Source organism: Pyrgilauda ruficollis, unplaced genomic scaffold (assembly GCF_017590135.1).
Source record: "Pyrgilauda ruficollis isolate IOZ18807 unplaced genomic scaffold, ASM1759013v1 scaffold157, whole genome shotgun sequence".
Classification (NCBI taxonomy): Eukaryota; Metazoa; Chordata; class Aves; order Passeriformes; family Passeridae; genus Pyrgilauda; species Pyrgilauda ruficollis.
The window spans coordinates 18315-41523 of record NW_024514432.1 but is presented as its reverse complement, the minus strand read 5'-3'; the positions used below and the strand labels follow the sequence as shown (position 1 = coordinate 41523).

The 23209-nt window shown below is 53.8% G+C and overlaps 2 protein-coding genes across 2 annotated transcripts; both read left to right on the top strand.

Moving 5' to 3' along the window:
- The first annotated feature begins 1891 nt into the window (after positions 1-1891).
- On the top strand, positions 1892-10922 carry CD79B (CD79b molecule). Its single transcript, XM_041461887.1, has 6 exons — positions 1892-2020; positions 3838-3879; positions 7017-7325; positions 7821-7939; positions 8208-8249; positions 8906-10922. The coding sequence occupies exons 1-6, from the start codon at positions 1954-1956 to the stop codon at positions 9002-9004; spliced, it is 678 nt and encodes a 225-aa protein (XP_041317821.1). The 5' UTR covers positions 1892-1953; the 3' UTR covers positions 9005-10922.
- Positions 10923-14911: 3989 nt separating this feature from the next.
- On the top strand, positions 14912-19291 carry LOC121350506 (somatotropin). Its single transcript, XM_041461884.1, has 5 exons — positions 14912-14946; positions 15817-15980; positions 16852-16968; positions 17316-17477; positions 19040-19291. The coding sequence occupies exons 1-5, from the start codon at positions 14937-14939 to the stop codon at positions 19238-19240; spliced, it is 654 nt and encodes a 217-aa protein (XP_041317818.1). The 5' UTR covers positions 14912-14936; the 3' UTR covers positions 19241-19291.
- The last annotated feature ends 3918 nt before the right edge of the window (positions 19292-23209 follow it).

The following is a 23209-nucleotide window of genomic DNA, read 5'->3' as shown; positions in this document are numbered from 1 at the left end:
CTGGGCACGGTGAAACCCAAACCCGCTGAACGGGGAGGGCTGGGGAAGGTGGGGAAGGTGCAGCTGCTGGCAGGGGCTCTGCTCTGGGAGCCGGGGAGCCAGAGTGGCCCAGGGGAAGAGGCATGGGGACATGGGACCCTCCCCGTGGGGCCACCAGGTTCCCCTACACCCCCTGTCAGGGTTGCTGTAAGCACAGGGGTCTGCCCTGAGCCCCTCAGCGCCTTTCAAGGGTGCCAAGGAGCCCTCGGGCAGCACAGGGGCTGATTTGGCCACTGTCACTGCAAACACTTTTTCAGTTTATGTCCCACTCCTGGTTTTACCTCCCAGGGCTTCCCCAGGCACCTCCAGCACCCCAGCTTCCATCTGCAGCCCCAGAACCCCAGAAAAACCCCTCCAGTGCCTGCCAAGCATGTAGGCATGCCTTTTTCTTTGCACAACTGGGATATCAGGGCCAGGCTCTGCTCTTCCATCCAGACCCAGGGGTGATGGCAGCAGGGACTTGGCAGCACTGCCCCATGTACAGAACCAGGAGAAGGCACCTCTCCCATCATCACTCCCTCATGGAGCCACTTTTTCTCTGGAAAACTTTATTTCTCTTGCTGCCTGTCCCTTTGCATGTAAAGTCAGGCTGGGGGCTGGTACCCAGCACCCATCAGATGCTCAGAACCAGCAAAAACCCCACCCAGCCTGCAGAAGATGAAGGTTTGGGGAGGCCCCGGGCAGTGGCACCAGGCTCTGGGGACCAAAAGGACTGGTAGAAGTACCCAAAGGTGTTTTTCACTGGAGTTACAGTTCAGTGCTCACCCACAGCTGCTAACGAGCAACAGCCGTGGGGGCAGAGCCTGGGGGAAACTGCTCCTGCAGCAGAGCTCACCTTGGGGGCCTCGCTGTGCTTCCCTGGGGCCTGGCTGTCTCAAAGGTCCCATGGAGAAGGATCCTGGAAGTGGAGAAGGGTGGGCATGGCTGGTACCCAAGTGACTCCTTGTTTTGGCCATTTCCCCATCTCATCTTTGACACATCTTCTTCCTGGAAGCGCTCAAAAAACTTGGAAGTGGCACTTGAGGACATGGGTTAGTGGTGGTCATGGTGGTACTGCTGAGCTGATGATTCTAAAGGTCTTTTCAAACCACAATGATTTTGTGATTTAATCTGCTTCTACGATTTTAGGTTTCTGGACTCCCTGGGATGCAGGGATGGGAGCTGAGGGACCGATTCCACTGCATCCCACAACAAGCAACCCCACAAACATCCCCTATTCTGACCCCATTCCTGCTGCAGCTCCTGGCTTCAGGCCACCATCAATCCCTGACCATCCCCTTGAGGGCCAAACACCCTGGGGGGATCTGTGGAGCTGGGGGTCACCCCCATCCTGTGCCCCCAGAGATGTGGCCAGGCAGCACCAATGCCACTCCCTGGGCACATCTCATGCTCAGCCAGGTTTGGCACCTCCTGCTTGCCCGATGGGCTCATCCCCAGCTCTGCTGCAGGTCCAGTCCTGGCCACCTCCAGGGAATATTGGCACCACAGGGAGCCAGCAGGGGACACCAGGGTGGACAGTGCCCAGGGATACAGAGATGGACAATGCCCAGGGATACAGAGATGGACAATGCCCAGGGACAGGAGGGTGGATGAAGCTCGGGGACAGGAGGATGGACAATGCCCAGGGACACAGACAGGGAAAATGCCCAGGGACACGGAGAGGGACAATGCCCAGGGACAGGAGGGTGGATGAAGCCCAGGGGCTCACAGGCACGGCCTCCCCAGCGTCTGCGCCGCATTCAAAACCAGCCCCGAGGGAAAGTCCCCAGCGGGGAGGATTTACATGAGCAGGAAAGGGGCCGCGCACAGAGCGGCAGCTTTGCCATTTTTAGGTACTGGGGCCAGGGTGGTGGGAGCAGCCGCTGTTTCTGCAGAAGCACGGGTTGGATGTTTTCCTGCCCTGGGCACTGAAGTATGGCTGGTCTGGGCACGAGGCTCTGGCTGCTCCAGGTGACCCTCTGGCTGCTGCCTCTGCTCACAGGTAGGCACCAAACGGGGTTTGCACTTCAGAGCAAGGAGCCAGGACAACGGCCTGAGCTCTGTCCCCTGCTCCAGGGCTTCCCCCTGCTCTGCCTCAGTGCAATAATTTTAAGCTTTGTGCTGGTCTCTGTCAGTCCTGCTGTGTGCTGGGAGCCTCCCAGGGAGCCCAGGAGGGCACACAGGGCTCGGATCCCAGTGCCTGCCTTGGGTTTGGGTTTTGCTTCCCTTCCCTTGGGGTGTGCAGACGGGACACATTCTGGGGCAGGCAGGTGGCTTTGCTGAGCGGGTGCAGAGCCAGCCTGGCTGGGGCTGCAGGTGGCAGGAAAGAAGGGTCGTTGAGGTTTATTAACCATTTATTGCTCTCAGAGGCCTGGGGATGGGGCTGGCACATTGCCAAGGCTATGGCCCTCTGCTCTGTGGGGTTCAGTGCCGAGGAGCAGAGGAGAAATGGGAGGAAAAAGGCTTTTGGGGTGATTTGTGGAGTCTGTGTGAACATCCCTGCGCTGTTCCCCTTGGAGAAGCAGCAGCAAACCCAGGACACGGCTCCTGCCCCCATCCAGCTCATCTTGCCTGACGTAGGGACAGCTACAAGAACCTGCAGCAGATCCCATCCTCAGAGGGAAACGTGTGCCCACGGGACAGAGGGCATTTGAAAGGTCCTCTGGTGGCCACACAAACCCAGCATGGATTCAAGGCTGCAGGGTTTGAACTTGGCTCTCATGATGATTTCGGGGGAGGACAGGGGAAGTTCAGCCCTCCTGTGGCTGCAGTGGAACTCCTGACTCAGAGGAGTGTGAGGGACCAGCCTGGTCTTCCTTTAGAAACACCAACAGAACCTGGGGAGAAAAGCCTTGGCTGGTGGCACTGACAGGGACACAGCCAGTGCCCAGCCAGGACAAAGGGCATCTCTCATCCTGGAACAAAATGGAATGGGGCAGGAAGGGAGGATTTGCCTGCAGAGGTGTTGGTGCTGAACGTGGACAAGGCAGCAGGGACCTGGAAGGGGCTCTGGGGCAATGAGAGGAGCCCCTGCCCAAGTCAGGAGGTTCCTGCAGGCTGGGAGTCTGCAGGCGGGTGGCACAGAGCTCAGGCTGGGGAACTGAACCTTTCTTCTTCTTTTTCTGTTCCTTCTTCTCCTTCTGGGGATGGGGAGGTTTGCAGCTGCCCTGCAGGGAGGTGCTGCAGCCCCACCTCTGTGCCAGCTCCTCCACAGGGTTTGGTGAATCTCCATCGAGAGGAGGGAACTGGGCACTCAAGCGGGGCAGTAAACAGGGCTGGGGCTTCCTGCCCAGCTGCAGCAAGAGGAACTGGCCCAGAGGCACTGGAGCTGTGGGCAGGGCACCCGTGGGTGCTGGGGAGGGTCCCCACCTCCCCCTGCTTCCTGCACTGCAGGTCCCACAGCACCAGCCCTTGTCCTGGGGGGCTGTGTGGCCACAGGATCTGGGAACACCCCTGGCCACCACAGGGTTCGAGTCCAGGAAATCCCAGCAGGGAAGGGTTTCTGCTTGATTCAGGGAGTGGGAATGCAGAGCTGGGAGTACCTGGGACCTTCCCGAAAGGCACCAGCCTCGGGGACATTATAGAGAGCAGATTTCACTGGGGTATCCACCAGAAAACAACCTGGAAAATTTTCAGGAGACAGAATGGAAATTGAAGGGTTTGTACCCAAATCTGCACTGCCCCTGGTCCTCTGAGCAGGGCTCTGTTGTTGCTCCATCCCCTGTGGAGTGGGCAGGAAAGGCCAGGGCACGTCCATCCCACTGGGGACGTCCCGGTGGGCTCCTGGCCGCGATCTCAGGCCCTTCTCCTCTCTTGCAGGTGGGATCCCAGCAGAGAAGAACAGCACCGAGAACAGCACAGGTACCCCCAGACCTGCTGGGCTCTTCCCCTGCCTGTGTCCCCAGGGTCCTCCTGTCCCACAGAGCTGCTGTCCTTCCCTCCATGGGCTTTTCCCCTGCAAAGGCCATCCCCAGGCTGTGGCATCCCCCATGGCTCATCCCCAATCTTGCTCCTTCTTCTCCCTCTGCAAAGCCAGACCTTCTTTGTCTTTCCTGAGCACCCACAGGTTTTTCCTCTGCATTTGCTGCATGGCCAAGTCTGGGACCAGCACTGGGCTTGTGTCACAGCACTTGTGCCATTGTCCTTGGCCATTCCCACCCATGGGGCCCTTAGGGTGACCTCTGCAACCCAAATGGGCTCCTAAAGTCACCACTCTGGGACTAAACATGGCCAAAAAAATACAAAATAAAGCAAAAGGCCAAAAAATGTGGAAGTAAAAGAGAAACCAGCTGGGATTCCACAGGCTGTAATTTTGGAGCTGGGATTAACTAAACGTGCACAGAGAGGGGTGGGAGGAGGACAGAAGTGCTGGAGCAAAGACATTCCCACAGAAAACTGGAGTTTCCATCATCATGCCTTGTGCAGGCTGACCTAGAACAGAGACTAGACAGAGCTGAAGAATACAGGTTTATTCATTAGGAGGCCTCAATAGATCCACCTTGGGCAGCACAGGAGCCCAGCCAGGGCTGCACCCCAGGTGAATCCAAAATGGTCACAAAATGCCCCACAGGTTACAGGGTCTCACACTTCTATAAGCTATGCTCCATTTGCATACTGGAGTTAATTGTCCAATTACAGCTTTAGGTTATGTAGTCCCATCCTTCTTGTTTTCTGTCTTCAGCCCACGTTGTTTCTGCTCTTGGGCCTGAGATTTGGATCATTTGTCCTTGGTCCCCAGCTGGAGCAGGAATTGTTTTGTCTCCCTGCTCTGTGCAGAGCTCACCATCCCCTCATGTGAAGCCCAGACCCACACACTAAAGCAGCACAGAACCTGAAAAACAGAAAAGCTAAACCTGAGGCATCAATTAAATGCAGACTTCCACCAAAAGCCTCAGATCTCATAGAATCACAGAATATCCTGACTGGAAGGCACCCCCAAGGATCATCCAGTCCCACTCCTGGCCTGCCCAGGCACCCCAGCAATCCCACCCTGTGCATTCCTGGCAGCGCTGTCCAAACACTCTTGGAGCCTCAGGGCTGGGACCTTTCCCTGGGGAGCCTGGGGCAGTAAACAGGGCTGGGGCTTCCTGCCCAGCTGCAGCAAGAGGAACTGGCCCAGAGGCACTGGAGCTGTGGGCAGGGCACCCGTGGGTGCTGGGGAGGGTCCCCACCTCCCCCTGCTTCCTGCACTGCAGGTCCCACAGCACCAGCCCTTGTCCTGGGGGGCTGTGTGGCCACAGGATCTGGGAACACCCCTGGCCACCACAGGGTTCGAGTCCAGGAAATCCCAGCAGGGAAGGGTTTCTGCTTGATTCAGGGAGTGGGAATGCAGAGCTGGGAGTACCTGGGACCTTCCCGAAAGGCACCAGCCTCGGGGACATTATAGAGAGCAGATTTCACTGGGGTATCCACCAGAAAACAACCTGGAAAATTTTCAGGAGACAGAATGGAAATTGAAGGGTTTGTACCCAAATCTGCACTGCCCCTGGTCCTCTGAGCAGGGCTCTGTTGTTGCTCCATCCCCTGTGGAGTGGGCAGGAAAGGCCAGGGCACGTCCATCCCACTGGGGACGTCCCGGTGGGCTCCTGGCCGCGATCTCAGGCCCTTCTCCTCTCTTGCAGGTGGGATCCCAGCAGAGAAGAACAGCACCGAGAACAGCACAGGTACCCCCAGACCTGCTGGGCTCTTCCCCTGCCTGTGTCCCCAGGGTCCTCCTGTCCCACAGAGCTGCTGTCCTTCCCTCCATGGGCTTTTCCCCTGCAAAGGCCATCCCCAGGCTGTGGCATCCCCCATGGCTCATCCCCAATCTTGCTCCTTCTTCTCCCTCTGCAAAGCCAGACCTTCTTTGTCTTTCCTGAGCACCCACAGGTTTTTCCTCTGCATTTGCTGCATGGCCAAGTCTGGGACCAGCACTGGGCTTGTGTCACAGCACTTGTGCCATTGTCCTTGGCCATTCCCACCCATGGGGCCCTTAGGGTGACCTCTGCAACCCAAATGGGCTCCTAAAGTCACCACTCTGGGACTAAACATGGCCAAAAAAATACAAAATAAAGCAAAAGGCCAAAAAATGTGGAAGTAAAAGAGAAACCAGCTGGGATTCCACAGGCTGTAATTTTGGAGCTGGGATTAACTAAACGTGCACAGAGAGGGGTGGGAGGAGGACAGAAGTGCTGGAGCAAAGACATTCCCACAGAAAACTGGAGTTTCCATCATCATGCCTTGTGCAGGCTGACCTAGAACAGAGACTAGACAGAGCTGAAGAATACAGGTTTATTCATTAGGAGGCCTCAATAGATCCACCTTGGGCAGCACAGGAGCCCAGCCAGGGCTGCACCCCAGGTGAATCCAAAATGGTCACAAAATGCCCTACAGGTTACAGGGTCAGGGTCTCACACTTCTATAAGCTATGCTCCATTTGCATACTGGAGTTAATTGTCCAATTACAGCTTTAGGTTATGTAGTCCCATCCTTCTTGTTTTCTGTCTTCAGCCCACGTTGTTTCTGCTCTTGGGCCTGAGATTTGGATCATTTGTCCTTGGTCCCCAGCTGGAGCAGGAATTGTTTTGTCTCCCTGCTCTGTGCAGAGCTCACCATCCCCTCATGTGAAGCCCAGACCCACACACTAAAGCAGCACAGAACCTGAAAAACAGAAAAGCTAAACCTGAGGCATCAATTAAATGCAGACTTCCACCAAAAGCCTCAGATCTCATAGAATCACAGAATATCCTGACTGGAAGGCACCCCCAAGGATCATCCAGTCCCACTCCTGGCCTGCCCAGGCACCCCAGCAATCCCACCCTGTGCATTCCTGGCAGCGCTGTCCAAACACTCTTGGAGCCTCAGGGCTGGGACCTTTCCCTGGGGAGCCTGGAATGAGGATAATTCACCAAAACCAAGCTGGATGCTCAAAAGCAGCATGAAAACGGGAAGCTCTTTGTTTGGGAGGTGCTGGGGGGCTCTCACGGCAGTGGCTGCAGTGACAGCTTTGTCCCCTGCAGATGGCATGTGTCCCCCGGTGCACCAGAACGTGCGGTACGTGGCCGTCAAGAAGAACATGCCCATCTACTTCATCTGCTACTCCCAGGAGCCCCAGGTCATGCAGTGGTACAAGACAGCAGAGGACAGGGAGGACCTCTCCGTGCTAGATCAGAACACGGCCAGCTACCACATCGAGAGGACAAACAGCTCCATCAACCTCACCCTCCTCAGGACCAGCTCTGAGGACAGCGGGATCTACGTGTGTGACAGGAAGGGCCTGGTGCAGAAGGAGAAGCTGCACTCGTGTGGAACAGAGCTCCGGGTCATGGGTGAGTGGCAGCTCCCCATCCTCCTGCACCCCAGGAGATGCATTTTCTCCTCCTCTCCCATTTCCCCCTCCATGTGAACCCCCCATGGTGCTCCCACACCTTCTCCTCTCCCTGTGCTGGTGGGGCCCTCTCCGACCCAGCTGTGGGTGCTCTATGGCACACAGAGGTTCCATTCCTCACTGCCAGCTCCAAGGAGCAGGACAACCTCCCTGGTCTGCCCTGGCACAGCCATCCTGCAAAAAACAGGGACATGTTCCTCTAGTAAATCAGATTTTCTCTGCTCCTGGTGACTGCTGGGTGCTGCCCAAGGTGTCCCATCCCCGAGCTGGGTCCCTGGGGACACCTGCAGTGCTCTGGTCTCTCCCAATGAAAAGGACAGGTCACCCTGGTCCCCACATCCCCCCTTGGTGACACACTCTGGCCATGGTGAGCGCATCCCTCCCCTGCAGCCTGGCTCAGAGGTGACCTGGGCTCTCCCTGTGCTGCTGCTCCCAGGTACCAGCAGCATCAAGCAGTTCCAGAACAGGAACACGCTGAAGGATGCCATCATCATCATCCAGTCCATCCTGCTCGTCGTCTTCATCAGCATTCCCATCCTCCTCTTCCTAGACAAGGCAAGTGACAGTGCCTCCAGCAGAGGGGATGTCCCCAGCTGGACTCACAGCAGTCCTGCAGTGCATCCGGGGAGGCCAGTCCTGGCCATGGGATGGGTTTGGGGTTGTGGGTGGTATGTGGATATATGAAATGGGAACATACCCATCTCAAATGCTGCGTGGGGACTCCATGGATGTGCCTGTGGAAGTGGTGGGACCTGGCCTGGGGGCCAAGGCCGGGGACAGGGGATCCTGACGGGTGCTGACCCCAACCTGTGACTCTCCATAGGGTGAAGACAAGAAGAGCCCAGAGGAGGACCACACCTATGAGGTAATTAATGATAGCAGGACCTCCCTGACACCACCTGAGCCTTCACACAGGGGGTTGTGCTGGGTGTCTGCTGGGGGTCACCCTGTAGCCCCTTCCTTGGGAGGAGGATCAGGGCCCCTTCCTCCCCAACTACACATCAGCTGTGCTGAGCTGCCCCAGGAAGCACCCAGTGCACGTCCAACATCCAACATCCACCATCTCCATCCTCTGTCCCTGTCAGAAGCTGCCCCAGGCTCGGGGGGAGCAGGCTGGGAGGGTCCCCAGCGGGTGTCCCAAGGGATGTGCTGTGGCTGGAGCCTCCTGCCATGTCCCACCCTCTCACTCTTGCACCAAGAATGACACAGGAACAGGCGAGAGGCAGTATTGTAGAAAGAGTAAAATAAGGCTTTATTCAAGAGACCCTTGTGGTTTATATAGAGTGATAAGATACATTCTATTTGATTGGCTAACTAACAAAAACACCTTTCTCACACACCATCCTTGAGAAGAACAGAAAGACAAAGTAGAAAAACACCACCTGCAGATTGTTTATACTAACAATTTATCACATCCTTACAAGTCCCTAAAAGCTCTCACAAGCCACTGTGAGAAACGCTTGCCGTTTCTCTCTCTCTGTCCCGTGGCATCCACACGCACCCTCCTTGTCATTGCTGCAGGGGCTGGAGGTGGAGCAGATGGCCACCTACGAGGACATCACTCCTTTCCGGGACGTGAAGGCCAAGTGGACAGTGGGGGAGCACCCAGGTGAAGAGTGAGGGGTCCTGTGCCCCCTGCCAGGCCCTGCCAGCACCCTGCCAACCCCCGTGGGGACAGATCCCCTGGAGCACGGCTCTGCCTGGATCCCGGGCTGCCAACACCTGCACAGCCCAGCTGGGAGCCTGCTGCCCTGGGGTGCTCACGAGTCCAGGCTGTGTCCCCGAGGCTGCCCTGTCCCACTGTCTCCACCCTGCTGACCAACCCCTAAAGCCTCTGTAGAAATTAGGAGCCACCTGTGATCCCCCAGCAGCGAACTGGTCACACAGCCCGGGCAGCCCCACACCAGCACTGAGCTCCATCCTGGTCAGAGCCAAGGAAAGACTGGGAATGAGGGCTCTGCTCCAGCCCCACCACCCCAGGAAGGACAGCACCAGGCACTGCAAGGACACTGCCAACAACACCACGTGGCTGTTGTGAAAAGCGGATTTTGGGCCACTCTTCAGCTTCAAAGCCATGGCTGAGTCCACAGGCCCAGCTGGAAGAGGTCTGAGGTGCAGGATCCCCCAAATGCACCTCCTTTTCTCCAAAGACTATGGAAGAGCAAAGGCTTGCTGCTTGCTGCTCCCCAGGCAAGAGCTGGCACCTGCCACAAGGTCATCCCCATGGTGAGGGACATGTGTGACCTCAGAACATCTGGGAAAACTGTAAATTGTGGGACACAAACCTCCAACTGCTTTTGAAGTCCTAATAAAGGTAATGGGTAAATCCTTATCCTGCTCCATCCTGCCATGCCCATTCCAGGGGCGTCCCATAACCCTGGTGCTGATTTCCTAGGAATAATGAGCAGCTTTTTGGGTCCAGCTTAGCTGAAAACCAAACTTCACCTCTTCAAACTTCACCCAGAGGGCAGGCAGGGATGGAAAACCAAGAGCAGATGTGAGGCTACCCATGGGGACCTCAACAGTGCCAGAACATCAGCTTGGGATGGGACAAAGAATCAGCAGGATCCAGAGCAGGAGAATAGGACCAGCAGCTCCACTCTCAGCTAGATCTGGGCTTGAAGGAGAAGCTAAAAAACATCTCAAGATTTGGTTTGTAATTAAATTATCTTGGCATGGCAGCAACAGCTGAGGGTGGTGGGCTCAGGGCCAGCTGGGCACCCAAACCAGGGCTGTGGGGGCACAGTGGGCATGGGGGCTTGGCTGGATGAGGGTGACAAGGACATTGTGGCTCAAACTGTCCCCTCTCAGGGAGCCCCAGGCCTCTCTGTCCTGGTGTTTCATGACATTTTGGGCTCCAAGCAGCTCCTGCAACTGCTCTGCACCCCAAAAACAGCCAGATAAGGGTAAAATTCTAAGGAAAAAAGGCTTTTCAGAAGTAAGAGGATGGTTCTTTACCACTAAAGCAACTCCGTGGAAAACTGGAATTCAGTTTAAACAGCTCAAAAACCAGCATTTTGGAATTGATTTTTACTAGTTAAATAAAACTATCCCAAATTAGTTCTGCCACATATATATAAAAGTTATTTAAGCATATTTTACTTATAAAATTGGTTAATTAAAAAAAGGAGCATTCACAGGGAGAGAAAAGAACTGGTTGTTCCTGGTTTCCACGTTTGCCAAGATTTTAGGACTAGCAGAGCTCATCGCTCCATTCCTTGTTTTCAGTTTCCAAATGGAAGATAGAAGTTTTTTCTGGCCTTCCCAGCTCCAGATTCCTCAGATCTCTGTAAACAACTCACTCAAGTCACTGAACAGAATAACAGAAAAAAATAAAGAAAATATGCTGTTTGCACCTGGTGAGGAACCACTTGTGTCAAAAGCAGTTTTTGTGACCCCGGTCCTGCTCTGCTGCTCCTTCAGCCATGGGATTTGGCCTCCTTTAAAATGCCAAAAGTAAATAAATATTTCTGTAGTGTTGTTGGTTTATTTGAAATGCTTGGAGTAGTTTCTAAGGAGCCTGGAGATGGGGGTTCATTTCATTCTATATTGAGAGTGGTCTGTGTTTAAAACACATTTAATGTAAATAAATATATCAGTCTATACAGCCCAGGCTCTGTATTTTGTCCTGATTTCTGTCATTGAATCATGGAATCACACAGGTTGGAAAAGCCCTCTAGGATCATTGTGTCCCCCAGCACTGCCAAGGCCACATCTACACAGCTTTTAAATCCTTCTAGGGATGGGGACTCCACCACTGCCCTGGGCAGCTGTGCCAGGGTTGGACACTCCTTTCAGTAAAGGAATTTTCCCTAATATCCAATCTAAACCTCCCCTGGCACAGCTTGAGGCTGTTTCCTCTTGTCCTTGGGAGAAGAGACCGACCCCCACCTGGCTACAACCTCCTCCAGATAATAGTAGGGAGGGGAAATCCCTGTTTTCCATCGGGATGCTCAGGCAGACAGGTGGGGTTGCCTGGGGAGCTGAACCAGGGGTTTCAGCCTCATCTTTTCACAGGAGTTCAGTGCAACCCAGCAGTTCCAGCTCTGGTAAATAATCCCCATAAATCTAACACGGAATTTCTCATTGGACCAGTGAGTTGAGAGAGATAATCCCCCACACCCCAAACCTTCTGCAGAGCTGGGCTGTGGCTCAGCAGCAGCTCCTCGGTCAGGATTCCTGGGGCTGGGGATCACCAGGACCCGGGAGCACACTCAGGAAAAGCTGTTTCACTTGTTTAAAAGCTCAGGGAAAGGTGGGTGGACACAGAGCCATCCTGAAGAGAATGGAGGGGTTTTTTTCTTTTCCAAAGAATGTGGAAATCATGGAATGTGACGCTGCTTTAGATGGGATGCTGTGGGTTGGGAATGCAGGAATTACAGAGCCAGAAAACGGCCCGGCTGAGGTTTGGGAGCCGATTATGCAACCGCGGCTCTGCCCGGCCCGGCGCTCGTCATGCGCCGCTTCTGCCTCATTTACTGCGACACAGCGCCGGGGACAAAGCCAGCCTGGGGGAGCCCTCCGTGTGCTCCTTCAGCCATGGGATTTGGCCTCCTTTAAAATGCCAAAAGTAAATAAATATTTCTGTAGTGTTGTTGGTTTATTTGAAATGCTTGGAGTAGTTTCTAAGGAGCCTGGAGATGGGGGTTCATTTCATTCTATATTGAGAGTGGTCTGTGTTTAAAACACATTTAATGTAAATAAATATATCAGTCTATACAGCCCAGGCTCTGTATTTTGTCCTGATTTCTGTCATTGAATCATGGAATCACACAGGTTGGAAAAGCCCTCTAGGATCATTGTGTCCCCCAGCACTGCCAAGGCCACATCTACACAGCTTTTAAATCCTTCTAGGGATGGGGACTCCACCACTGCCCTGGGCAGCTGTGCCAGGGTTGGACACTCCTTTCAGTAAAGGAATTTTCCCTAATATCCAATCTAAACCTCCCCTGGCACAGCTTGAGGCTGTTTCCTCTTGTCCTTGGGAGAAGAGACCGACCCCCACCTGGCTACAACCTCCTCCAGATAATAGTAGGGAGGGGAAATCCCTGTTTTCCATCGGGATGCTCAGGCAGACAGGTGGGGTTGCCTGGGGAGCTGAACCAGGGGTTTCAGCCTCATCTTTTCACAGGAGTTCAGTGCAACCCAGCAGTTCCAGCTCTGGTAAATAATCCCCATAAATCTAACACGGAATTTCTCATTGGACCAGTGAGTTGAGAGAGATAATCCCCCACACCCCAAACCTTCTGCAGAGCTGGGCTGTGGCTCAGCAGCAGCTCCTCGGTCAGGATTCCTGGGGCTGGGGATCACCAGGACCCGGGAGCACACTCAGGAAAAGCTGTTTCACTTGTTTAAAAGCTCAGGGAAAGGTGGGTGGACACAGAGCCATCCTGAAGAGAATGGAGGGGTTTTTTTCTTTTCCAAAGAATGTGGAAATCATGGAATGTGACGCTGCTTTAGATGGGATGCTGTGGGTTGGGAATGCAGGAATTACAGAGCTAGAAAACGGCCCGGCTGAGGTTTGGGAGCCGATTATGCAACCGCGGCTCTGCCCGGCCCGGCGCTCGTCATGCGCCGCTTCTGCCTCATTTACTGCGACACAGCGCCGGGGACAAAGCCAGCCTGGGGGAGCCCTCCGTGCCGGGACAAAGCCAGCCTGGGGGAGCCCTCCGTGCCGGGACAAAGCCAGCCTGGGGGAGCCCTCCGTGCCGGGACAAAGCCAGCCTGGGGGAGCCTGGCCCGGCTCAGCGCGGCCCCTCCGTGCCGGACCATGGGGGTTAGCACGGCTCTGACCCAGAGCTGCGCAGGACGCGGGAGCTGCAGTGACACTGCGGCGTCATCCAGGGCTGGGCTGGGCCGGGCAGCTGCGGCTCGGCTCAGCCCTGACGGATTTAAACACGACCTGGAGTAGAAAACATAAAAACACGCCCAGATGTTGCCGCTGTGGGGTGACGGGACACCTGATAGCGGCAGGACCCGCTGTTCCCTCTGCTGCCGGGACTGACATTTCCCTGTGACACCACCGCGTTTCCAGCAGCAACACCCGGGGGCTTCTCGGAACAGCCCTGCTCTCCCTCATGTTTATCGAGCAGCTCTCCTCTTCCTACTCCCGCAGCTCCAGCGGCTCCGGGGGTGATGCTGCTGCTTGGAAACCACAGCCACACACAGCAAACAGGGACCTGGGTGAGCCAAATCACCTCCAGACACAGGACACCCCTGAACAGCAGACAAAGGCCAAACCGGTCTGGTTTGGGGCAATATGGGCTTTATGTGGGGTAAAAGTCCTTTAAATACCCCCTGGAGCTGCCCATCCCAGGTTCTGTCTTGTTTTTCTCAAAAGCAGGAATGGGTGGGCTGTGTCCTCTCTTCTTCAAGGCCAGGCTGGATAGGGCTTAGATCAGCCTGGAACAGTGGAAGGTGCTCCTGCCCATGGCAGGGATGGCACTGGATGGGCTTTAAGGTCCCTTTCAATCCAAACTACTCCATGATTCTCTGATTCCCTTCCCCATCTCCTCTTCTGATCCCTCCTATCTCTTTTCCCCCCCCCCCCCATACCTCTCCTTAATGCCACAGTATTTCATGTTTGCATCTGAGGCAGGAGCAGGAAGATGCTCGTGACCAGGTTTTCCCACAGCCTTGTCCAGCTGAGGATCAGAGAAAGCTCCCAGAGCTCTGGATTTGCAGTGGGCAGGTTGGAATCCAAACCAGTACCAAGGCAGGACAGCTCCCTGTCACACCTGTGACAAACCAGCTCAGCAAAAGTGTTTGCTGAACTTTTGACATTTTGGGAGAAATTGGAAGATTTCCTTGGCAGAAATTCCTTGGCAGAAATAGGATTCATCTGACAACATACAGCCAGCTCTATCCCCACAAACAATAGAGAGGAAAACATCACAAAATTATGAATCCTTTAGGCTGGAAAAGGTTTCTAAGATCAGTCCAACCATTCCTCCAGCACCAGTAAGGCCACCACTAACCCATGTCCCCAAGTGCCACATCCACACAGCCTTAAAACCCTCCAGGGATGGGGACTCCACCACTGCCATGGGCAGCTGTGCCAGGGCTAGACACCCCTTTCAGGAAGAACTTTTCCTTAATATCCAACCTAAACCTCTCCTGGTGCCACTTGCTTTAAGCCAGAAATGTCCCAGGGTGGTCAGCCCCGTGGGCCAAGACTGCAGAGCCAGGCAGGAGCATCAGGAGAACACAACCCCCACCATGATCTGATTTGGGTCTTGCTGTGATGAGGAAACTTTTAATTGCAATAAACAGGAGAATATGGTGAAATCATGGAGCACTGGTCTCATTCTGAGGCAAACAAAGCTCCCCAAGCTGCACATCTGTGAAAATGCCTGGGATGAGGTAGCACCACTGTGAACACTTATGCATTTATGCAGGGGGAAGGTGCAGAGCTGTTGTTGTAATCATGGACACACAGATCCATTTTAAACAGACCCCCTGGTATATAAAGAGGGGCTCCACAGTTTCCTTCACCAGGTGAAAGAAGGAAACATTCCCAACCAAGCCACACCTGAGCAACTCACCAGCAGAAATGGCTCCAGGTACATTTTATTTCGGTTTTAAAGGATTTCCAGTGCTGGGTGTGTAGGGTGACAGGAGATAATGATGATGGGGTGGTTCTGTGGTGGGCTACACACACTCTTACCATTCCTAAATTAAAATATGCCAATTTCTAAATCCATGAAAAAGAAAACCTTTCCCTGAAGTATGACTCTAATCCACTAATTAATCTTTCACCTAAAGTGGGCAAGGAGAGTGTTGTGAGCTTAAAGAACAAGATCAATCCAGTTGTAATAGTTACCATTACCATAAATGTTGGCAGGGATAATAAAACTCATATTCCAAACTTCAGACAGGGATGAGGATGATGTCTAATAATGTCCAAGTCCTGTTAGCTCCAGGGCATTCCTCCTCCTAAGGGTCTTTGTTTCAGATGAGATTTGTGGTCTGTGTGAGCACAGGTGGACATTTGTGTTGGATGTCATGGGCTGAAAACCTTTAGGCTTGACCAAAATTACCAAATCCTAAAGGTGTGACCCAGGAACCAAAAGCAGCTGGTCACAGCACAGGTGATGCCACCAGTGAGAGCAGGGACAAGGCCTAGGGGAAAACATGAGTATGTCAGGGAAAACCACAGGGACACCCCTGAGTTTTCATGGAGCAACCACAATTCCAGCCAGGAAGATGCTGCTGGTCTCACTGGGAGCAGCCCCAGCCCCAAGGGCAGGTCCAGTGAAAGGGTCTCCCTCAATTTTGGGGAGGGCTGAGCCCATCCTGTGTCCAACAGGGCACCACAGAAGGTGAGCATGGATCCAGCACGGGCAGAACAGGCTGGGAATGAATTCCCAGGTGCCACCTCCTCCTCAGCACAGTCCCCAAGGACTCCCAACACCTTCCTCTCCACTTTGCAGGGTCCTGGCTCTCTCCTCTGGCCATTGCTGTGATCACCCTGGGACTGCAGTGGCCACAGGCAGCTGCCACCTTCCCGGCCGTGCCCCTGTCCAGCCTGTTTGCCAACGCTGTGCTGAGGGCTCAGCACCTTCACCTCCTGGCTGCCGAGACCTACAAGGAGTTTGTGAGTGCTGTGGCCTGAGAGCACCTCATGGCGTTTCCTTGATGGCTCCAGGACTGTAAAACTTCCCAGAGAATTCCCAGGTGCTGGTGTCTTTGCCAGCTCTCAGGGAGGAGAAGGAACCGTAACAGGATAGGGCAGGTTGTGTCCCACCAGCCTGGACACTGTCACCTCTCTGATGCCTCCTTGGGGCCATTTCCACCTGTGTCCAGGCCCCTGCACAGGGGTAGCTGGGAGGTGACACAGATATTTCACAAGATTTCTCTGTGTTGGTCACCTTTGTCCCTGGGAGGGTCTGAGTGCTTAAACCCAGCAAGTGTCTGCTACTACCCAAGAGCTGGCATGGGCTGTCCCTTTGGCACAGGCTGTCCCTTTGGCATGGGCTGTCCCTTTGGCACAGGCTGTCCCTTTGGCATGGGCTGTCCCTTTGGCACAGGCTGTCCCTTTGGCACGGGCTGTCCCTTGGCACAGGCTGTCCCTTTGGCATGGGCTGTCTTTGGGGATCATCTCCTCCTTGGGAGGACCTGTCCCAGGTGTGTTCTGTTCCTCCTCCTCCTGCAGGCTGCCTGGGGCAGTGTCTGCCACCCTTGTGACACCCTGTTCCCTCTGGTGACACTGAGCCACCTGCTGCCCTGGGCATAACTGGCCCTTACTGAAGAGCAACCCCTTGCCCTAGGGAGAGGGAGACCTTCAGGGCAGCTGTTGTGCCAACACACAAACTCCTGTTTCCCAGCTCTCCACCCTGTCCAGAGGCACCTCCTGTCTCCCATTTATTCCTTGCAAAGAGGAACCGTGCAGGACAGCTTGGGAATTCTCAGTGGTCTTCTCCAGCCCATGGGCAGCAGACCTGAGTGTATCTGGGATGTCTCCACAGGAACGCAGCTACATCCCAGAGGACCAAAGGCACACCAACAAAAACTCCCAGGTAGCCTACTGCTACTCAGAAACCATCCCTGCTCCCACGGGGAAGGAGGATGCCCAGCAGAAATCGGTGAGTTCTCACCTGGGGCAGGCACAGACCTGTCTGTACAGTCTCCACTGCAAGATCAGAGGGTTTCCACCTGTGAGACCTTTGGTGTTTTCACCCTCCTCTCTCTTCTTTGCTGTTTAAACCCTGCAGACTCTTCTGGGTTACACTATAAATCATATTCCCAGCTCCAGCATGAGAACACTGCTGTCTGCACAGGACCTGGGGCTGTGTGGTGCCCTCAGCCTGCAAACTGGAGCTGCAGGAGCAGTGTCCCTCTCTGGGTCACTCCAGGCTGTTCCAGAGGGAGCAGGACACTCCACCAAACACCACACCTACTCAGCTTTGACCCTTTCCTGCCTCAATTTCAGGACATGGAGCTTCTCCGGTTTTCCCTGGTTCTCATCCAGTCCTGGCTGACCCCAGTGCAGTACCTGAGCAAGGTGTTCACAAACAACTTAGTTTTTGGCACCTCAGACAGGGTGTATGAAAAGCTAAAGGACCTGGAAGAAGGGATCCAAGCTCTGATGAGGGTAAGTCCCAGCATGACTGTGGAATAACAGAGATCTTCCAGGCACGGGGCACTTTCAGGGATCCACAGACCTTGAGAAATCTCCCTGAATTCCACAGGGAATCCTTTGCTTCCTTTTAGATAACAAGATCATGACCCACAGTGCACAGGTCCCACCACTGAGGAGGGTAGGAACATAGGACAGGTGTTACCACAACCCCTCAGGGAGCAGATTCCACCAGGAATCACAACATGCCAATCCAAAATCTTTCCAAACCCAGCACCAAGGAATTCCCAACATCGGACAAACAGCAGCACATTGTTTCTTGTATCTCCAGGCAAAGTACTTTGAAACAGGCAAATTTTGCAAGGTTTGAAGCCTCACAACATTTTACAAGCATGTTTTTGTGCAGGGAAGGATTTGCTCTGATGTTTCCCTCTTCCATTAACACAACACTCCAAGCTGAGAGCTGAAGGATGTTCTCTCCAAGGAAGATCTTGTCCAAGAATCCCAGAATGGTTTGGGTGGGAAGAGACCTTAAAGCCCATCCAGTGCCACCCCTGCCATGGCAGGGACACCTCCCACTGTCCCAGGCTGCTCCCAGCCCCAGTGTCCAGCCTGGCCTTGGGCACTGCCAGGGATCCAGGAGCAGCCACAGCTGCTCTGGGCACCCTGTGCCAGGGACTCTTCGCCCTCACAGGGATGAATTCCTTCCTGAGACTTTACCTGAATGTCCCCTCCTTTAGTTTAAAACCATTTCTCCATGTCACTCTCCCTCTCTTTTAAAGCCCCTTTAAAGTCTTCTTAATTTTGGGTTTGTTGTTTTAAATTAAATCACCCGTTATCTGCCAGGACACCCTTCAGTTATGCTTATTCTATAAGTTTATCTGCCAGAATCACCCTGAAGCTGTAGCTGTGAGAAATGAGTCTGGGCCATTATTTACATCTTCTAGCAGTTAAATAACTCTGCAAGTCAGGCCCTGTGAGCACACACAGAGCTTCTGTGCTGGAGTAAGAAGGCAAAGGAGTCAGGACCAGTGCAGATTTTGCTCTGCATTCTATATGTGTTTGGGCATTGGGGAGCCACACACAGAAATTACACAAATATTCATTTTTGGACATTCATTCATGTCCAATTTATGACACTTTTTATTTCACCAAAACCATTTTGGTGCTGAGCAGAGCAGGGGGGGTGGCTGAGTACAGATCTCCAGATGGAGATGTGGGGCTGGATCAGAGCTTTGGGAAGGTGGGGAAAGACAGAATTATTTGTGCAGTTCCCCATCCCTTTGGCTGGAGGGGCTGCAGTATTTCTCTGTGATTTTCCCTTTATTTTAAGGCCCCCAGGACACTCCTGCCTCCCCGCAGCCCCGTGTGTGTCCCTGGCACGATCAATGTGGCATCACCCCGCGGCACCACCTCCACCTGCGCGTCCTGCCACACACCTAAAACCACATCTGAAATCCCATTTAAGAGCGGGGGGGAATCCCCCTGACCTGTCCCAGAGCTCGGCAGGAGGCTTGTCCCTGGCAGACGCCCCTGCCCGGCCCCGCCTCTCCCGGAATGTCCCCGTTGTCCCGCAGGAGCTGGAGGAGCGGAGCCCGAGGGGTCCGCAGGTGCTCAAACCCACCTACGAGAAATTCGAGCTCCACCTGCGCGGCGAGGACGCGCTGGTCAAGAACTACGGGCTGCTGTCGTGCTTCAAAAAGGACCTGCACAAGGTGGAGACCTACTTGAAGGTGATGAGGTGCCGGCGCTACGGAGAGGGGAGCTGCGCCCTCTGAGCCTGCCCCGCTCCTCGGAGAAGAAACTGGAGAATAAAACCCGCTACTGCCGACACGAGTCTGGCTTTTGGGGGGCACGGGATGTTCGGGGGGCTGGAAGGGACGAGATGCCAGGGGGGAGGTGCGATTTGGGGCTGGGCGGGGAGGGTTTCGGGCTGGAAGGTGTATTTGGGGTTGGAGGATGAGGATTTGGGGCTGAGGAGGGGGGATTTAGGTCTGAGAATTTGTTTGAATTTGGAGCTGGGGGGAATTTGGGGTGGAGTTGGGACTGGGGAAAAGAATTTGGGGCTGGGAGGTTGGATTTGGGGATAGACTTGGGGGTACAGGGTGGATATGGGGTGGGGCACAACTGGGACTGAGGGGGGTGGATTTGTGGCTTTGGGGGAGATTTAGGGGTAGATTTGGGACTGGGTGGTGGATTTGGAGCTGGACAATAAGGATTTGGGGCTGTGAGGGTGCATTGGGGAGTGGATCTGGAGCTGAACAGCAATTTGGGGCTGGGGGTGGATTTGGGGCCGGAAGGATGAATTAGGGCTTGGACTTAGGGTTGGGGCAGAGTTGGGACTGAGGGGAGTGAATTTGTGGCTTGGAAGGAATTTGCAGGTAGATTTGGGACTGAGAGGCAGATTTGGGGCTGGGAAGGTGGATTTGGGGTCTGAGGAGGGTGGGGCTGGGGGGTGAATTTGGAAGGTGCTGAGTCCAAGGTGGTCTTGGTTGGTGGTGCTCACGAGGTGGGTGCTGGTGCCAGCCTTGGCACAAGCCCTGAGCAGAGGATTTTCCTGTCCTGTATTTGGGAACACCACAGCTTCCCTGGGGAGGCTCAGTTTTGTGCCCAGAGCCCACTCACCTCAGCAGGTGCAGGCACTTCTCAACACAAACCTCATGGCAAAGGAAAAGCTGACAGCAAGGGAAGCCCTGGCCCTGCAGGGTCATGTTTTGTTATGGAAGCAGCTGAAATGAGGGCACACAGAGGTGTCCCCAAATCCCCTCAGTTGTTTTAACTCATTCCCAATGCTCAGCTCCATCACTGCTTGTCCTTGTGGTGCCATTTCCTGAGACCCTGATGTGCTTCCATTTGTCCCACAAAAAGGAAGGTTTGAATTTTCTTGCCTGCTTGGAAGGAGCCAAGTCCAGGGTGGCCTTGGCTTCTCTGGAGCTGGTCCTGCCGTGAGCCAGCCCTGGGCACTGCCCAGGCTCCCCAGGGAATGATCCCTGTCCCCAGGCTGCCAGAGGTCCCAGGGATGCCCAGGGTGGGATTGTTGGGGTGTGCAGGGCCAGAGGAGGGACTGGACAATCCTTGGGGGTCCCTCCCAGCTCAGGCTATTCTGTGGTTCTGACTCCTCCTGCAGTTTGCCTGGAGCAGTGTCTGCCCACCCTTGTGACACCCTGTTCCCTGTGGTGACATTGAGTCACCTGCTGTCCCTGGGCACAGATCCTAACTGAAGAGCAGCAGCAAAACCCCAGCATTTTAGGGTGTGACACAACCAATACCCATCAGATTTTTTTGTTTGTCAGTTGAGAAGATGGGATTTCTGCTAGTTTGCTGTCTCTCCACACTCCCCCTTGCAGGCCCTGCTCTCCACCCCCCTCCAAAGCCACAGAGAGCTGACCTGGCCAGTACTGCCCCAAGGAAGGGGAGCAGCAGAGTCAAACAGAAAGCTCTCCTCCTGCAGAACCATCCCTCAGCTCTCTGCCTGCCCACTTCCCTTGGGACAGGGTGGGAGGGAATTCAGAAGCTGCCCTCCACAAGGCACCATCCAGCCCGATGGAAAGGGGAACAGATGGGAGTTTGGAAGGACTTGCTCGGGGTGAGAGTGACTGGGTGTCCTTCTGGCTCATTGCTTTGTGATGTCAGTCAGTCCTCCCAAAGCAGAAACATTTCCAAGTGGTAAATTCTGGGGAAGCTGCCCCTTATATATGACAAAAATATGTGCATAGGGATGAAACTAAAACATGTTGTAGAGAAGAATTTACACTTGATTTCTCTCCCAGGCCAATGAATTGTCTTTGGAACAGTTTGACCTCAAAGAAGATGTTTTGTTTGATCTCAGTTTTAATGGTGCCACTGAATTAAAGCAGCTCTGTCTTCATAGTTTCCAAAAGTTTTGCAGTGTTTTATTGGGGATGAACGCTTAATGTTATGAGACATCATGTGCGTCACATCCAATATCTGCTTCTCCTCCAAATACGTAACAGCAACAGAAATGGGCAATAAACCTAAATGCTACTAAAATCAAGCCCCAAAATAAATGCTGGTTTTGGAAATGAGGTGTTTTCCTGTCAGCTTATTGAGGTCAGCTATATCTGGAACTAGCAGAGCTGCAGGATTATTTAGAGTATCAGATGTGTGCAGCACTTCCAGAACAACAAAAGGAATGAATCCTCCCTGCAGGAACCCCTGTAAAGCCCAGAGCTGCTCTGAGAGAACTGGAGGTGGAAGGTGTCTTACCACCAGGAGTAGCTGTGGGACTCATTTGCACAGGCACAGGAAAAGTATTTCTCTAAGAAGAAAAAAAATAAGTCTTGTAATAAATGTGTTGAGCCAAAGAGCCTTGTGAACCACAGGTGTCGAACCCCAAGTAGTTGGGGCATTAACATTATGTAAAACAAAGGTTCTTTCTACTTTCAAACATGTTTTCTATGAAATAAAATAAGATTTTGTAACCTGGTAATGAATGAACATCTGAGGCAGCTCAAGCAATGGGAAGGGGCACCAAGCTCACCAAATCATGAACAGAAGGGGGTGTCTTATTTCATAACAAACTCCTGCCCAGGTATTTTGACCTTGCTTTGCAAAAAGAAAAGCTCGGGGATGAGCCACAGGAATGATGTGAGATCTCTCTTGAAATGAGAGAAATGTAGCCTGTTTAACAATACAGAGAGCAAAAGGGTGATTTGCCACAGGAGAAATCACCTGGCCGTGGCTGAGCTTGAACCACAAAGGTAAAGCAAAATCCAGTGTCTGGACACAGGACTTGGAGAACTCCAAGTGGGAAGATGTGGTGATTCATAAGGGAGTGACCAGGGAACCCAGCCTCTGTGAAGGTAAATCCCTGCTGGGGCAATTTCTATATTCTATTTGCTTATAAATGCATCAAAATATGAAATTTTCACCATCCCCAGCAGTGTGACCAGAGGGTGAGGGGGGAATTCTGCCCTGCTCAGGTGAGACTGAGACCCCACCTGCAGAGCTGCCTCCAGCCCTGGGGTCCCCAACACAGGAAGGACGTGGAGCTGCTGGAGTGAGTGCAGAGGAGGCCATGGAGCTGCTCTGAGGGCTGGAGCCCCTCTGGAGCCAGCCTGGGACAATTGGGGGTACTCACCTAGAGGAGGCTCCAGGGAGAGCTCCGAGCCCCTTCCAGGGCCTAAAGGGGCTCCAGGAGATTTGGAGAGGGATTTGGGACAAGGGCTGAAGGGACAGGATGAGGGGGAGTGGCTTCCCCAGAGTTAGATGGGATATTGAGAAGGAATTCCTCACTGTGAGGGTGGGGAGGCCCTGGCAGAGGACTGAGCAGCTGGGGCAGGGCAGGCTCCAGCCATGGCAGCAGAATCACAGGGTCAGTGAGATCAGAAAAGCCCTCCCAGATCATCAAGTCCAAGCTGTACCCATCCCCACCTGTCCCCCCGCCCAGAGCACAGAGTGCCACAACCACTCTTGTCTCAAGCACCTCCTCAGACAGGACTCCACCACTTGAGCAGTCTATTCCAATGTTTAATGCTTCTGTGAAGAAATTCTTCCTAAAGCCCAGCCTAAACCTCTCTGGCACAACTCAAGGCCATTTCTCTCCTCCTGTCCCTGCTCTCTCAGAGCCCAACTGCCTTCCAGGCTGCCCCTCATGTCAGGGAGAGCCAGAAGGTCCCCCCTGAGCCTCCTTTTGTTCAAGCTAAACAACTCAGCAAGAGAGAAGAGAAACTGCTTTTACAAATACATCAGCAAAAAGGGGAATAACAAGGAAAATTGTATTCAAG

What these genes read in the sequence shown, in the direction of transcription:
- CD79B (XM_041461887.1), top strand. Translation starts at nt 1,954, where the DNA reads ATGGCTGGTCTGGGCACGAGGCTCTGGCTGCTCCAGGTGACCCTCTGG. An exon ending in TCCTCCTCTTCCTAGACAAG is followed by an intron (nt 7,940 to 8,207) that starts GCAAGTGACAGT and finishes GACTCTCCATAG; the next exon opens with GGTGAAGACAAGAAGAGCCC. An exon ending in AGGAGGACCACACCTATGAG is followed by an intron (nt 8,250 to 8,905) that starts GTAATTAATGAT and finishes TCATTGCTGCAG; the next exon opens with GGGCTGGAGGTGGAGCAGAT.
- LOC121350506 (XM_041461884.1), top strand. An exon ending in CCGAGACCTACAAGGAGTTT is followed by an intron (nt 15,981 to 16,851) that starts GTGAGTGCTGTG and finishes ATGTCTCCACAG; the next exon opens with GAACGCAGCTACATCCCAGA. An exon ending in GGATCCAAGCTCTGATGAGG is followed by an intron (nt 17,478 to 19,039) that starts GTAAGTCCCAGC and finishes GTTGTCCCGCAG; the next exon opens with GAGCTGGAGGAGCGGAGCCC.